The 17,158-nt window shown below is 38.5% G+C and overlaps 1 protein-coding gene across 14 annotated transcripts in view; it reads left to right on the plus strand.

Moving 5' to 3' along the window:
- Positions 1-17,158, plus strand: part of NPAS3 (neuronal PAS domain protein 3) — an 856,499-nt gene that overhangs the window by 610,654 nt on the left and 228,687 nt on the right. For all 14 annotated transcript variants that reach the window (XM_074393339.1, XM_074393341.1, XM_074393340.1 and 11 more), the window contains one exon: positions 2,467-2,556. In XM_074393339.1, coding sequence (XP_074249440.1) covers positions 2,467-2,556 — 90 coding nt within the window. The remainder of the gene's footprint in view (positions 1-2,466; positions 2,557-17,158) is intronic.

The raw sequence follows: 17,158 nt of genomic DNA on the forward strand, positions 1-17,158 counted from the left end.
TCTTTTGCCATCCTGCTTCACCTCTGTCTTCTGCCCACAATGGGGGGATTCTATCATTTGAACAAAAATTGCTCAAAAACAAGGGATGATGTTTAAGATGTCACAGGCTGCCTCTTAGTGTAAATATTTTAATTTTATAAATGCCGTGAATATTTGTCTTTTCATTAATTCACACATGTCAATTCAAGAATCTTTATTTTTGTGGGAAGATAGTATAGTTAGTTAAGTCCTACTGCCAAAGTTCAAATCTGAACTCCAAACTAGGAATAGGCTTCTCACCTAACTTCACTAATCCTCAATTTCCTTGTATATAAAATGCAGATAATAATACAATAACTTCATATAGTACTTGTGAAAATTAAGAGACAATATGTGCAAACTGCTTAGCATGGAATGCTTAATAAATGTAAGCTGGTATTATTGTATTACTGTGGCTAAAAGCTCATCTCTCATGTAATTTGCTCTTTAGTGGAACAGTATAGTGTGACTTTTGAATTGTTTTCAGAACCCAAGAAATCAGAGGAGGGGCTTGGGTGTCATCCGTAGTTTCTGACCAATGGAGCAGTGAAAACAGGTCAGGAAACATGAAAATCCTTTTTTTTTTTTTTTTTTTTTTTTTTTTTTTTTTTTTTTTTTTGAGACAGTCTTGCTCTGTCGTCCAGGCTGAAGTGCAGTGGCATGATCTTGGCTCACTGCAACCTCCTCCTCCTGGGTTTAAGTGATTCTTGTGCCTCAACCTCCCAAGTAGCAGGGATTACAGGCGCATACCACCACACCCAGCTGATTTTTGTATTTTCTTTTTTTTTTTTTAGTAGAGATGGGGTTTCCACCACATTGGCCAGGCTGGTCTTGAACTCCCGGTCTCAAGTGATCTGCCCACCTCAGCTTCCCAAAGTGCTAGGATTACAGGCATGACCAACTGTGTTCAGCAGAAAATCCAAATTTTATGTATCCATATATATGTGTGTGTGTGTATATATTCATACACACACACGCGGCCCCATATACATACATATCTAATAAATCAGTATTTTAGGAGACTGAAATTACTGCTAGGATTTGAGGAGGCAAATATTTCAAACTAAATGTACATACTTCTTCTACCTTTCTATATTTTACAAGTTATATCATTAATTTAGTGTTTTCACATATTGTGCTCCTAGCATGGTTTTCCTGTATTTGCAAATTCACAGGCTTTTTTAACACCACTCACATTTAAAAACTTTTTTTCCTGGACAAGCAGCACTTGTGCAATGTACCTTGTTAAAAATAAATATAAAGCAAAACAGAAAACATGAGGATGACGGAGGGTGTAAGATGCAGTGGATTGCAAGAATTTGAAACAAATTTATTCTCAGTTTGAATGCTGTATTGCAGTTGGAGTTCATGATGATTTACATCCTTCCTCAAACTGAAAATGCAACCTTCAGTTTGAAAAGTGGACTGAGGTTTTAGGAGTTACAGATAATGTGTAGCATCCTTTTTCTTTCTTTCTTCTTTTGTTTACATTTCAGGAGTTGCGATAGAAACTAGAACTGTTGCTATAAAACTTGAATAGAGAGTTTTGCAAAACAGAATTACAGTTTGTAAGATTGCAGCTCATATACACTCTCCCTTAATGTATTGACTTTTCCTATTGTTCTAACACAGTGGGCACTGGGAGTAAGGAAGGCATAATTCCTTATTAATTAGCAAATTGTTGATATTCATAGTGGTTCAAGTAGTGATTTTTACCTGTTCTTGATATAGGAAGCCTTTTTTTCTTTCATTTCATTATGATCTTCATTCCTGTTCAACTATTTAATGGAGAATCTTGCTGATTTAATCTCAGTGCCCAGTGAATCCAAAAAAATAAAGGCAACATCTCGTAAAATCAGAGTGACCTTATTTTGTACATGAATGTAATGTATCTCGATCAAAATGACAGAGATGTAAGTCCCTAAAGTAAAAGAAAGCTTTAAGTCTTAATTCAGATTTATAAATTGTTCATGTATAATGCAATAATGCAATTCTAAATGATCTTAGGACTTCCGTTAAACACGGAGAAAAAATGGTCTTAAATTCAGTGTGGCCAGACGTGGTGGCTCATGCCTGTAATCCCAGCACTTTGGGAGGCCAAGGTGAGTGGATCAACTGAGGTCAGGAGTTCGAGACCAGCCTGGCCAACATGGTGAAACCCTGTCTCTACTAAAAATACAAAAATTAGCTGGGCATGGGGAGCACTTGCCTGTAGTCCCAGCTACTCGGGAGGCTAAGGCAGAAGAATTGTTTGAACCCAGGAAGGCAGAGGTTGCAGTGAGCTGAGATCATGCCAGTGCACTCCAGCCTGGGAGACAGAGCAAGACACTGTCTCAAAAAAAAAAAAAAAAAAAAATTTAAGTATTGCTTTTTCTCAGTTGTCTTACTAATTAAATCTGCATCCTTTATATTTATTAATCTATTTATATGTTTATTTTTTTTCTGCAGTCCCTGGATGGCTTTGTATTTGCACTAAATCAAGAAGGAAAATTTTTGTACATTTCTGAAACAGTCTCCATCTACCTAGGCCTCTCACAAGTAAGTAAAACAATTTTAGATTCTTGGCAGTGATTATGAAGCCTTCTTCAGCCTCATGCTTTTCCTTCTTCAAGGAATATTCTGTTTAGCATGAATTATCGATTTATTATTTAATGGCTTTACCCAACTGTTCTCTCAAAGTCACTGAGAAACCTGTGTGTCAGTGTTGAACATTCAGAATAAACTTGTGCTCAAAAACTTCAGTTCCCCTCCCCGCCCCCCCCCAAGGATCATTATTAATTTATTGAGAACAAATGAAGTTTCTTCCCTTGGTTGTTTTGAACTTTGAAACCTCTGTGCCCAGTAGGAGAGGGACACACTAATAGTGCTTCCCTTGTGTCCTATTACTGGATGTTTATGGAGTACCCTGCATTATCCTGGGAGCTGACACAATGGCAGGAGTCATTTGGAGTCAAGAAATGCTGAAAGAGACCATTAAAATGTGTTGCAGGGAGGGTTCCAGCAAGGATATATTTTGCTGCCTTTGCAAATACTTCCTAACGCCGAAAGATGATTTCATAAAATAAGATGGCTTTTCATTGTTTGCCATTTAATTACTCACATGTGTTTTTCGGAGGGTAAAAGAAAAAATGGAGGCTGATGGGCCAGGGACAAAATCCTGGATGTTACTTCTCAATATTCCTTTGGAACACAAAAAAATTCAGTTCTAGTGAATTCCAAGATGTGGGTTGCATCTACTGAATGCCAAAATATCCTGAAGCAAGGTTTGCAATTCAGCTAATTATCCAGATGTTTTCTCCATAGAAATGCTAAACATCTGGGTATTTGCGCCCATACAGGTGATTGGCTAAGTTTGACCCCTTTCATCTGGTTGTTTGGCATGAGGCAAACACTGCCTCAGTGGGAGGGTTTTTGTGTGTGTGTGTGATGATCTGCCAAGCTGGATAATCTACTGTTCATTCAGTTGCCGCTTGAAGCTAGAGATAGAGATAAGATTTGTCTCTCTCCTTTAAAGCAGGACCCGCCCCAGACTCGTTGCTTCTGAAAGTTGGCACAGCTCTAAGGAGACATCCAGCACGGCTGGACCCTTTTGGCTGTTAGTGAGTTTGCCGGGTAATAGCTAAATCAAGAAAGACATTGGAAAATAATGGAGAGAGAGATTTGGCATGTGAGGAGGCTTGGGGAAGGAGGAGAAACACTGCCAAATTTGATTATTTACTGTTGAGAATCCAGACAAGGGTCTGGTCTGTTAATGCTTCCTTGAAGAACATGCAAGCTCTCAGCTATAGCGTATGCAGTAATTCTACTTTTTGTGGACTTTAGCAAACCAAATGATAGAAACTGAGCTTTTATCAGCTCAGTATTAGTATTCTTGTATCTTGTTGAAAGATCTGGTTTTGTAATAGCCTTTAATAGACTTTAAGCCTTGTCTTAATCTGTCTGGGACCTAGTATTGAAAATCTTCAGTTCTGAAATTGGTGAGCCACCATGTTGTTACGTTGTTATTACCATACAGAAGTGGAAATACCACTGTTTGTTGTTCTGCAATGCCCATATTCATCTGTTTTATTCGGAGTATCCAGCAAAGTTTAATAAGCCAGTAAAGAAGAAGGATGAATAATTAGTTTAAGCAGGTAAATGCTAATTAGGGAACTCCTGAAAAGCATCCATTATATACTAGCTCAAAACACATTTTACAGCCCTGGTTAGTGGTGTAATCCAAATTCTGTCAAGGCAACTGCATTTTCTGTAATTGAGATGTGTATGTTTGCTTTGCATAACAGATGGCTCTGTATGCTTAGACGGATAGCTAGGAAAATAATAATTGCATTATTCTGGCCAAAAGAATATTAGCTCTTGGGTTTTGGCCATTTCAGTCAGTCCTCCTGCCAGCACAGCATATGCACATATATGGATTGGATTTTCAAGGAAATTGATGCATCTGGAATAGTGCGGCCATCTGAAATATCATCTGTTCAAGAAAAATTTGGCTTTAACCCTATGCTGGTTTCTCCTTAAAAGTATTTTATTTAGCTGCTTTTCTACTGTATCATCAAGTAAAATCTGAGACAAATAGTTGAGGTTTCTGTGAAACAAAGCAGCTGTGTAGACATGGTATAATATCTGGCAATTTCTGTGCAATCAGTCCCTGCTTTTATATATAATAGATTTTAAAGCACGTACCAGTAGTCAGCGTCTTGAGTTATCCAGGGGCATTCCCTGGCCAAAATGTGCCATTGCCTTCTTTTCCTCTGGTGGATGTGTTCCGCGTTGGCAGAAACTGTCAAATACTCAGCTAGAGGCTATGAGATAGGAGGTAGGGGCCTTCATCTGGCAGCACTATGCAGCCGAAGTGATGAGGGGTCAGTCGGTAGAAAGGGATTTTTGCATATACCCATTTATCTATTTAGAGTTCAGAGCTAAAGCTTAAGAAGAGTTCTGGACTAATATGAAAATAATCTGATAAGAACATTGTATATTTTTAAATGCCCGAAGCATGAGGGGGGAAAAAAACCTATGCTAAAACTCTGGAAAGGAGTTTTCAACCCAGTTAAGTTTCTGAGTCCTAATAGAGAAATCAAGGACCCAAGACACAACTCTTTCCAAGTTTCTTCAATACCTTTTTTCAGTTGTAGGGGTTGTGGGGTGATATACAAAGTAAATATATTCTAAGTCACTTAAGCATTTGCTCTTTTACGCGTGCACGCGCGCACACACGCACGCGCGCTTGTTAAGTGCAAACCAAATGCTCTGCTTGTATTCTACAACTTTGGCTAAGTGGTTATTCCATCAAATTCTAGACAGTGATAAGGAATCTGTAAAGTTGTGGTCCCTCCTTTCCTTTTCAAATAGTTTTGTTAAATAAAGACAATGTGTAACTCTGTCATCAAAGCCTTCTCCAGTGAAATTGTTAAGGAGGACCGTGAGCATGTTGGTTTGGTACAGAGCGTAGCTTTGTCTGTCTTTCTAACTCTCAAGATATCCCTTCCTTGGTTTTATTTTCTTTACATGTGTATATAAATATGGTGACTTTAAAATGGCTTATGCTCAGGAAAGAATTAGGATTTTTGAGGGGGGTTCACAAGAAAACGAAATAGGGAAACTTCTGAGTTCTATTGTGTGGCATGGGGATGGAGACAGCCAGAGTGGATTTTCTCATTGACATTTCCTTGAGTGGGACAGCTCCTGGTGTCCAGGGCGTGTGTGTGCCTGGTACTCTCTTTAAAGTATTGTCATCTTGTTGTAATTATGGGAATGAGTGAATAATGATGATTTCTGAACTTCCTCAACAGTCCTCTTGATTTTGTGGGATACACACACCCACACACACACACCCGAGAGAGAGAGAGAGAGAGAGAGAGGGAGAGAGAGAGAGAAAGGAGAGAGGAGAGAGGAGATATGTATATATTTAACCTAACAACATCCAAGAAGTGGTTTCAGGTTATAGACATATACTCTGTTGACTTGTTTACCTGTGTAAAAATGATTCCCAGTTACTCACCAAGAGTCCTTATGTTAAAGGAAGATTCCTACATACTGATGCTGAATCTTGCTTGCATAGAGACTGAATAACTTCTTATATTTGGTGATGGCATTCAGAGCTGTTCAAGACAGCTCTGCTTTCTAGCTATAATGGAACAGGCAGAATTGAAAATGAAGAAAGAAAACAGAATGGGTTCCCTAACACTGAAAATGTAGCAATGATATATAGCCAGCTTTTATGAAATCTCTTCCAAAATGTAAGGGGCTTAATCGCCAGAGAATCCAAAAGAGACTTTACATGATAAATAAAAAGTATTTCTAGTTGATATAGGATTTAAAGCTTAGAGAAATATTTATTTGTTGGCTTATACTCTCCTCTTTCCACAAAGGATTTGGAATAGCTTACATAAACACATATGATAAAAAATAATGTCAAAATAGAACTAGGGAATAAGGAAAAGAAGATAAGTGAAAATAGGTAAACTGTTACCACATAGTAGAAAAACACAAAAAAAAAAAGAGAAAAAAAGGCTCATAAAAAGACCATTTATTATAAATGGTCTGTATTAAAGCTTCAGATTTAGCCATGAGCTTCATGGTAACCAAAGCAAAAAGGGAAATACGGTCAACCATCAGAAATGAAAAACCATTGTTTCTTAATGAAAGCAAAGTTTTTCTGGGACTGAACTCTGAAAATCTCACATAGGATTTTGGTAGAGCTAACCTGTAGATTATGACATTGATATGCTTCCTCTGGAGTTCACATTCACAGCAAGGCTGTCATGATCCACACAGCAAACACAAAGACCCAAATTACAAATCTCAGAAGCAGGCAGAAGCCCACTGCCCGCCGGCCGTAGCTGTGCAGAAGACCATTTGGAGAGTGACATTCGGTTCCTGCATCCACGCCTCACAATAGCACTGGCTCCTTTGGTGGTTTACATGGTTTCAAATCGACTTTCCTTCACCCATACTTACATCCTGCATTTTCTTCTAAATCCTCCTGAGAAATTGAACATTATAGTTGCCAGAGGCAGAGGACATGAAACTCAGTTAACCAGAGAATACAACTGGGCTCACATCTTCTGAAAACATTTTTTTCTGGAAAATGAGATGAGACAGGATAATTATAATGTGCACCTATGCCAGCAAAGTGCTTTCGAGTTAATACAGGGTCCTGTTTACAATAAAATGAGATCTAGAGCAAGCCAGGAAATTTGCACATTTGCATGGGGTGATATCATTAGAAAATACCCTACGTGCCAGCTAAAGCCTCTCTTGAAATGTGTTGTAATCACCCCCTACTACCTCCAGTCCCCTCGTGCACATAATGAGTCACTTCCCTTTTTCTCACCAAGTCCTCACCCTTATATAAAGTATTTCCTGGCTATTGTGAGCTAGCCAGAAGGTAGCTGCAGACAAGGTTACAAATTGGCTTGATTCAAGGCAGCTTGCTGAAAAGGGCAGGGTGGCTGCAGATATAATAAGAGTTAATAGAGGTGAAGGTGAAAAGGGGTAAGTGGTTGTTTTACATTTGGTCTTTTTTTTTTTTTTTTTAAGCCATGCAGATATGTTTGCTGTAAACTCCTTTCCCTATCCTGTTGTTCATCTCCATATTTTAGATTTCTCTGCATTTGTTATATAGAATGGCAAATAAAATTACAGCTACAGCACACAAGTACAAGGTCAAATAAATGACAGAGCTCAGTCTATTTGTGAAGCTATTCTGAAAGAGAACCATGGTGCCAAATGTGGTTTATTTGAATAATAAAGAAGAATTAGATTCCCCTGATAACTTGGCCGAGGGCCAATAAATCACTGGAGGTTAAAGATGCTTTGCAACTGCCATGTCTTTCTTTTGCTTTTCCAAAGTGCAAACCTCACTCTTCCATTCTGTGTTTTTCAATGCAAATCAAGTTGAGGTTAGTATGTGGCTAATACTCTCACTTCCATGCTTGTAAAAGGTATATATATTTCTTTAGTGGGGTGAAAAAAAGAAGACATTAGCTTTCCTTACAAGTTATTCCTCTTGTTTGGCATCATCACATCCTAGAGAGCTGGAATATAAAGACACAAAAGGTATTTCAACACAGCAGAGGGCTGAAAATGATGGAGCCAAGTGTTAGCATTTTTGCAGTTGGTGTTCTAAATGTATTCAATGCTAGGATAACTGGAGTCCTTTTAATAAATGAATGCAAATACTGTTTTATGCTCCCCCCTTTTCAAGTATTTCAAATGGACATATCTTAATTTTTTAAAAAGAAGAAAAATATATAATTTTCTGCAGCTTGTGACCGCCCCCCCCCACCCACCCACCGCTTCAACTAGCAAGTCTACATTTTTCTTCTGTACACTAATCATAAAAAGTTCATCACTTCTGGGTGTAACAAAGAAAAATGCCCTTTTGAATGTGGAAGCTCTCAGGGTTTGGAGACTATTGAGAAAATATAAGTATCAAAATAATTCAGAAACAGTACAAGGCACAGTGGCACATTATCAATTTACAACATTTAAATTGATAAATGCTTGGTGGTGAAGGCCTACAAGGGCACTTTGAAAAGCAAATAGCGACCTGGTGAAGAAATTGATTTTTCCCCCCCGAAAATGACTGCATGATGCATCATTTGACTGCATGCTGTCCGAGTGCTTGACAGAGATAATCTCAGCAATCCCACGGGTGACCTTATCGTTCTCACCAGGGCAACTTTGTCTACGTTCTGACTTTGTGCATGTCAAGGTTCCTCCCGGCAGGATCCTTGGGGGAAAAAGTTCCTCTGTTCGATCCAGATATTGAACCGCTCGTTCTTTCCCCTTTTCCTTCCACACCACCCTTCCAAATAGGCAAACACGCCTCTTTATTTCATCCATAATTATGAATGAGCCAAGCAGAGGAATATAGCTCTGTGCTCTGTATCTTTGTTGAAGCTCCTAATACCTTTTAGTTCATAGTTCTTAGGTGATAATCTATATTGGCAGGGATCTTTTTATCAGAAAGAGTAGGAAAATTCCCTGATGTTCTCCTGTAATGCATTGCCACCTTGAGCAGAATGGAAAGAGCTAACCAGTTTCTTTCTTCTCTGTACTTGCAGGGTGTTTTTTTTTTCCTCCCTCCCTTATCATCTTTACCCTTCTGAAATGGTCTTAAGTCATACATGTTAGTATCTAATAATATTATTCTATCACAATCCAATGACTTAAGGTATTTCTCTTATAACCTGAAACTTATGTCACAATGACATAAGGCCCACATAGCACGTCACCTGTGCTATTTGGCTTTGAATCCCAATGGCAGCCTCTTTGCAGAGATTCCATAGAATCCACAGGGCTTCTTCAGGACCATTGGTGTTTGGAAAGTATTTTTCTTCCACAGAGAAATAATCAAGCATTTTTTTTTTGCTTAGAATTTTTCCGTTGATGTATATGAATGCGTGTATGTGTATGTCTGTTGATCAGTAATCTTCCTGCCACACAGCTTGTCGTTGATAATTACAATTCTTGATTAGCCACTTCTTGAAAGCAGCAAATACCCTGCCTGGTTTGGCACCCTGAAGCTCCGGTCCCTACTGCCTCTGACACCCTCAGTTCACCGTATTCAACCCCTTTTACCTCCTTCTTTCATCCACAACATTAATTCTGAGTGAACAAGACGTGCTTCCTTGCTTTTGACAAGATTTGCTGCAGTCTCATGCGACAAAAACCCAACACTCATTCCAGATTCAGAAAGTAGGATTTATAACAGCATTTTAATTTAATGTTGGATGTCGAACATATAAAGAGATCACAGTAGTACTAGAGCTGAAAATTGATGCCTTTTTTATTAGTGTCCTCTCAGAAGTGGGTGAGACGCTGTTTGTGCAATGGAGCACAGAGCAGCACAGTCAGATGAATGAGGATATGCTATCTGCAAGGAATCATATTTCAAGCCACTGTCGGCCTCTATTGATGTGCTCAGAGTTGAAAGGTTATGCTAGTAAATGCCATCCGAATTTCCAGCATTAGAAATCGGTAGAATAATCTGCTGGCTGTCACTTTATGCTCAGCCTAAATGCACTGCATAGGGATGTTTTACTTATTTTAACTCCAGATTAATTTCTTATTACTGGCACATTTCTTTCTCTTCTCATGCTTCCATCAATGCCCAAATGGGACTGATTTTTTAACAGGTCTTCAGAGTAGACCACTATCTGTGAAAGAAAATGAAAGAAATGCACGTCATTCTACGTGCGAATCATGTTATTCTTATTCCTTTGAACATATTTTTCCAGACAGTGAGGCTAAAACACAGGAAGTTTGTGCGCAGGGAGCTTTTCTTCTTAGACTGAATCATGGAATCTCAGGATAATTCAAGATAAGCTTACCGTTTTCAAATGTATGAATCGAAGCCCTACTTTGCTGCTTAATTGCTGGAGTTTAAGTAAGCAAGGAAAAAAAGGAAGACGGAGTATTCTTCATTTTGCAGATGAGGAGATCTAAAGTCAGGAAAAAAAATGCTTCATAAGGAGCTAGCTCATTTTATTTGTGTGGATTAAACAGTATTTCCAGATTCATCTTAAAGTAGAGCACTGAGCAAAAGTAAGATTAAGAAAATTTAGTCATCATTCTAAGTCCGTAATTTATTCATTTTTAAATAATGAAACGGTGTTTTTCTGAATTAACCCATGTATTATTCATGCAGGCATTGGCAATGTAATGTCCCTGGTTTTCTGGAAAGCAATATACATTTCTTTGCCTGACAAGCAGTATTTTCTATATGATATTAATTTAATGGCTTATTTTATTATGCAAAGTTAGAAAGTAAAGATAATTTCTGTCCATAATGTGGTGCTTATAGAGACAATATATGCAAAATAATACCTCTACACTTAAGCCAGCTATCCTTTCTCAGTTAGCCTGGACCCTATAAGAATGATGAGTGAATGCAAACTGCTCATATGAAGAATGAAAAATAACTTGACCTTCTGGGAACGAGGTCATAAAATCATTAAATTCATGTGAAATCCAAATTTCATTTCTATAAACACATTCAATCTATATTGGGTTTTAGCTCTTACATAAGAAGACATGATTTTCTTGACAGGAGTAACATGGCAACAATTTCAGTGATAATTTCAGTAGGGCTATAATAAGGAAATTGGCTTTAGATTTTTGCGTTACTTCTGGAACTAGGCTGGTAACCTGAAAATTGGTGTCAGTTTTACACAACAAATGCCCTATGGCTTTTTTTCTTTCATCCTCACTCCCTTCTTTGGAATGACAGTCCAAAGATGTAATCTCTTTTTCTTAAAATCATCATTGTTAAAGAGACTGATAGCAGCTGAATTATTTAAAATATCTTTTAGATGCATTTTTGTGTAAATATGTGCTTATTCACATGCCTATATATGTTTATAAATGCATACAATTGGTTTCTTTCTGGTATGGTTTTCGTGCCTACTGCATTTTTATCTACAGATATAAATAATTTCCAAAATGATTCACTAAAGCAGCAAACCAGGTTTTCCTTTGGGTGTCTCTTCCTCCTTTCAGTCTCCTGCAGCTGCAAATTTACCACATTCAATAATAAGACAAAAACTTTCTCTGATGCTGTTAATTTTTAATGTGCTGGCAGATTAAATCTATTACTTTCAATAACTATAGAAACTTTTTGAGAGCAAGAGAATGTATGCAGAAAGAAGTTTTCCCTGGGAAGGAAAAAATGTGGCCGAAGATTGTATGTTTTCAGGGCAATTCAAGGCCCTTGGCAGAGGTGACATAAATACCTGTTGGCCATATGTAGGTTTTGGTGAATCTAGGAAGTATGTCAGTAATAGGCATTTGAGTATCAGGTAAAGAATTACAGGCGCCATTTAGATTTTCATCTAGGTTTTGGAGAAGCAACCTTTATAGTAAGAAACCTCCTCCCTCTTGGCCTTCTTTCACCAATGGAAACATTGTTTTAGGACCACAGGTAATCCTGTTTAGCACTGCTTTGCCACTGAAACAATAAAAAAGTGTTTTTTCACTAGGAACACACTAAGGCTTTAAGGAACATACACATAGGGGATGGTTTCATGGACCTCTTGAGTTTTACTATACTAGAGCCTTTACCGCCAGGTGTTTGTTCCTACTCTACTCTCTTCAATACTTCTTTCTGGTTAATCAAAGTCCCTAATGGTTAAACTTGGTACTTATTAGGAGCTTAAAAAACATTTGTACTAAATGTGCTTGTCCTTATAAATAGGAGAGACACAGAAATATTTCCAGAAAATGTGAATGAAAGTGCTAGCTGAGGTCTGGCTCTTTACCATAAAATATACAGGCTTGTTTTGCTTTAAGAAATGTTAAGGCTAAAAACCTACCCGTTGACTAAATATGGGATTATTTGCATTATAATACAGATAGGATATTTGTGTTGCTTTTAGTGGTGAGTTCCTTTTTTGCCTTTAAATGTCTATCAGAGATTGTTATCTAATCTACAAAATCAAAGGGGAGTGAAGGAAGGAGAGAGAGGCACAAAGATTAAAGTATTCAGTAGCATTCCATTTTAAGATCAATCAGAAATGACGATGGAAATGAGATTGTGCTGGCAGACAACTTTTTAAGATCCTTCCTAGTAAGCACAGATCTCCTTAGCCTTGGTTGCCAAGTGCAGTGGAAATGTTGCTTGCAACTTGGTTGTCTGGGAGAGGAAAACATGATCCTACTGTTCACTCTAGCTGACCAGGGTCACCTGAAAGTGCTGTGCAGCAGAGGTTTTGCATGCTTGTGATGTCTTGTCTACATATGTGTGTGAATTAGAAAAGTCTACACATCCCTGAGGACAGACGATGCAAATTCAAGGAAAATAAGAGGTGAGACTGTGAACCAATTCCCTGAAATAATAATAAAAAAAACCCATAATTTTTCCGGTTCATTAATTAAAATTGACATTGCCGGGTTTGCAAAAACCAAGAAAGGACCGTGCCATTCCACTACATTTCAAAAGCTTTTCACTTGAGCAGACAAGTAAATCATGCAATTACTGGGACTCATTCAGCTCTTTAGTAAAAACACGGGCCTGCAACCTTGGCTGTAGCATACATGGAAATTAGAAGAGTTGAACTGAAGATATTTCTAAAATGTCACAACTGCTCTGTGACATTGGATGATATGTTTATCCTTTCATTATCACTTAGAACACCTGGGGCGGTGCTCAGGAAATCAGATAGTGCCTTTTAAAATAATTATAAAAGAAGCATAGATTAGCAAGCTGAAGGGAAAACAGACAATCCTGAGTTACTAATTTTGAGCTGTTTGGGGGCATCAGCTTCCAAGTCACAACAGTGTAATAACTGACTGCAACTGTCAGCAGTACTGAGGAGAGACGGTGCCAAGTATGAGTATTTCTAAAAAGCAAATGTTTCCTGGAGATGCAATCCAAGCATTCAAGTTCTGTTTATAAAATTAAGACACTCCGTTGGTGATGTTTCCTATTGTCAGTTTCTGGCTGGATCCTTTTGTCTGTTAGACATTCAGTCTTTGGAAGAGCAGGAGGAAGAGCTCTGCCTGGGATCCAGGAGACCTGGTTCTGGTCTTGCCTCTGTTGCTAGTCAGGCCAGTGACCTTGGAGCAGCCCGAATCTTCATTTTTCTTAAGTGTGAAATGAAAGGGTGGTTTTTCAGGCTCCTTCTTTAAGATGTGTGCTCTCTGCAGTTCATCCAACGCTGGACATTTTTTCATAAGCACTAGGGTAGGGCTGGGGGAGGGGAGCCTGGTGAAGTAGGCTATTTTATTTTTAACCTTCAAAGGAATTTAGTTGAGCAGATGCTACCCTGAACTAGTCAGAGTAGAAAAGAAATGATACGGCTTTTAAAGGGCACATCTAGCATATCTACTGGGGTAAAGTAATTCTGGCAATGCTTCAAAGGATATAACTTTTGATGGTAAAGTAGGTAGGCTATGGAATGAAATCACATATGGCAGGCTGTCAAAGTCTCCTACACTTTCAGTACATTTATATAAGTGCAAATGGAGGCTGCTTAGATGGACTCCCTAACAATTTCCTGCTAAGACTGCTTTCAGATTATCTGATATTATTTGACTAAATTATCTCTGTAGAAGCGGAGGACAACTTTTATGATCAAATATTTTGAAATTAGTTTTCCTCGTTGGCAGATTATCTGAAATATGAATTGCTCTCGTTTGAGCACTTGAAATTGAAAGGCTTTTGGTAATGGCAATTATATAAAAACAAGGGTACTGAAGTGCTGTATATCATGCTGAAGGGGATATGTTTATAGGTCAGTGATGTCAATAACTGGAGTTTTCACAGATACCTCATCGTTACCCTTTTATTGTGGGCTAATGCAAAGGACAGACTGACTTTGTTTTTTCACAAAGGTATTTTATTTTCTGGAGTAAATACTGATTTTATTGACTCTAGACACTTATACGTCGTCAATTCATATTTATTATATTTTCCAAACCTTTCATAGGGTGTCTGAGGATCTAAAAAGTGGCAAATACACAACAAATATATCAAATTCGAACTCATCCTGAGGTATTATTCTCATGACTGACTGGTGCACTTCTGATGCCCTCTCTGTCAGGTATTTCACTCATTCTGTAAGCCTTATCTGTTCCTGTTTATAGCCTCCTAATTAACAGTAATTATAATTAACTTTTTTAATTCAAAAGTTTATTTTAAAAGGCTTTAGAACAAGAAAGAAAGGAAAGTACATTTGGAAGAGGCCCAAGCAGAGGGCTTAAAGAGCATGTGCTCTAGCTAACATTTATGAGGCTATTACTCTGCGCCAGGCACTGTTCTAAGTACTTTTGTTATCCTAATTATTGTAGGTACAATTACAGTCTCCATTTTATAGATAAGAAAACTGAGGCAAAGAGGTTAAATAACTTGGCCGAGGCCATACACCAAGGAAGTGGCAGAACTAGCTTTTAAACCCAGCCCACCTGACTCCAAAGCACTCACATTAACCAGTAATGCTAGGTACCTCTGGACGGTTTTACGTCATTGGCATGTTCAATTATTCATTGTATATATTAAGAGAAACTGAGACATGGTACAATTAAGCATCCTGCTCAGAACCATAAAGTAGTTATTCTCACAATGTTAAAGGTGTAAATGAACTTCTGAAAACATCAGTAAAGTTACAGAGATATATCTGAAACTTCGGATACTCAACACTATTAGAAATATTCCAAGATTCAATAGTAGTGCCAACTAATCAATGAAATAGGTCCCAAACCAGGGTTCCCATGACACTAACCACACTTTTTCTTCTTCTTCTTCTTCATCTTCTTATTCTTTTTTTTTTTTTTTTTTTTTTTTTGAGACAGTCTCACTCTGTCGCTCAATGGTGCAATCTCGGCTCACTGCAGTCTCTGTCTCCTGGGTTCATTTGATTCTCCTGCCTTAGCCTCCTGAGTAGCTGAGACTACAGGCGTGCACCACCACACCCAGATAATTTTTGTAATTTTAGTAGAGATGGGGTTTCACTGTGTTGGCCAGGCTGGTCTCAATCTCCTGACATCGTGATCTGCCTACCTCAGCCTCCCAAAGTGTTGGGATTACAGGTATGAGCCACCACACCTAGCCGATACTCATCACACTTTTAATTATATCCATGCATACCCATCCCGGCATTCAGCTACTAGTTGCTGAGTGCCCTATGTGTCCAAAAACTCTGCTGGAAACCGAGGCTATTAACAACTAAGGCATAGTTCCTGCCCTTAAGGAGCTAGTGTCTGCAAGATGCCTAAGACATGGCAACCAAGCTACAATGACCTCAGTAAGTCTCACATATTTTAGCGAATACTGAATGTCATGGTCACAATAGACAGATCCACTACAAATCATGAAAACAGAATGTGGATGACTAACTCTGCCTGGAGAAATTTTCAAAGAATTTACTGAAGAAAAAATAATGCTTTCAGTCAGGGCTTGAAGGGCATTTTCCTTGTAGGAAAGGGGAGCATGGTATTCCAGGCAAAGGGAGGCATATATACAAAGCTATTTCTTATGGGAGAGATGAGTCTGGAAAGTTAGGACTGGGCCAATTTGGAAAGGGTATCAGAGTAAGCTAAGGAAATTGGAATTTTTCCTTTAGACCCTTAGGAGCTGTAAAATATTTTAAAGGGAAAAGTGCAATATTAGATCTGTACTTTAGGGAAAAATATAATTCTGGCTAAAGAGAAATGGATGTCAGAAAGCATCCTCCAATTAAAAGACTGATAAATAGTCCAGAAAAGAGGTGAAGCTGATTACATTAGGGCACACCAGTGGAAATAAAAGAAGAGGGTGGATTTGAGAGACCCTTTTCTGGTAAGATCGATGCTGTGGTGACCAATCAAATGTGGTAGAAAGCAAGAAGGAAGTACATTTTTAAAACTTAGTTTTGATTTAGACGTGTGGCATTTGAGAAGCTTATGGGACATCTGTTGAACGGACAGGCTTCGGAGCTAAAGAGAGAAGCTGGGTTCAAAGTTCCAGGTTGGGAAGTGGTTAGCATATAAATTATACCTGGGCCCAAAGGAGTTAGATGAGATTACCAAGAAAAACCTGCAGTTTAAGAAAGAGGGACTATGAGCTGCTGAGAAGGCAAGCCTGAGAAAATCTGTTTACTGACAGGCAGAGGAAGGGAAGGCAGCAAGCATATATGATGCAGCACAAATGATGAGAAAGCAACTTGGCCAGTCTCCTCCTCGGGAAGAACCCTGAGAAGTTGTCATTAGGAAACGCAAAGAAAAAGGCTTTCAGGAAGAATGTGGTCAAGTGTCCGAAAGCTACAGTATTATAAGGAAAGATAAAAAGCCATCAGACCCATCAGTTCCAAGATTTCTGTGATTTGACTGGGCCCAAATACAGTGGCTTGCGGGGCCAGAAGTCCAAATGTATTCAGCAAATTTTGGCCTCTCTTCCAAGCTGCTTGGTGGCAAAGAAAGGAGGTGAGATAGGTGGAGGGAGCAAGGGGAGAGTAAAAAGTAGTTTGAGGGAGAGAAGGTCTTATTTTTAAGGTGAGGCAACTTTAAGTGGAGAATCTGGGGTGTATAGAAACATATATTTAAAGACTCAAGAGAGGGATCCACATTGAGCCCAGGTCTCAGAAGAATAAGTTTGATCGTGTGAAAGGCGTGAACCTAAAAATAAACTAGGGTCATCTCTTGCTCATTTTCTGAGAAG

Source organism: Saimiri boliviensis, chromosome 2 (assembly GCF_048565385.1).
Source record: "Saimiri boliviensis isolate mSaiBol1 chromosome 2, mSaiBol1.pri, whole genome shotgun sequence".
NCBI lineage: Eukaryota > Metazoa > Chordata > Mammalia > Primates > Cebidae > Saimiri > Saimiri boliviensis.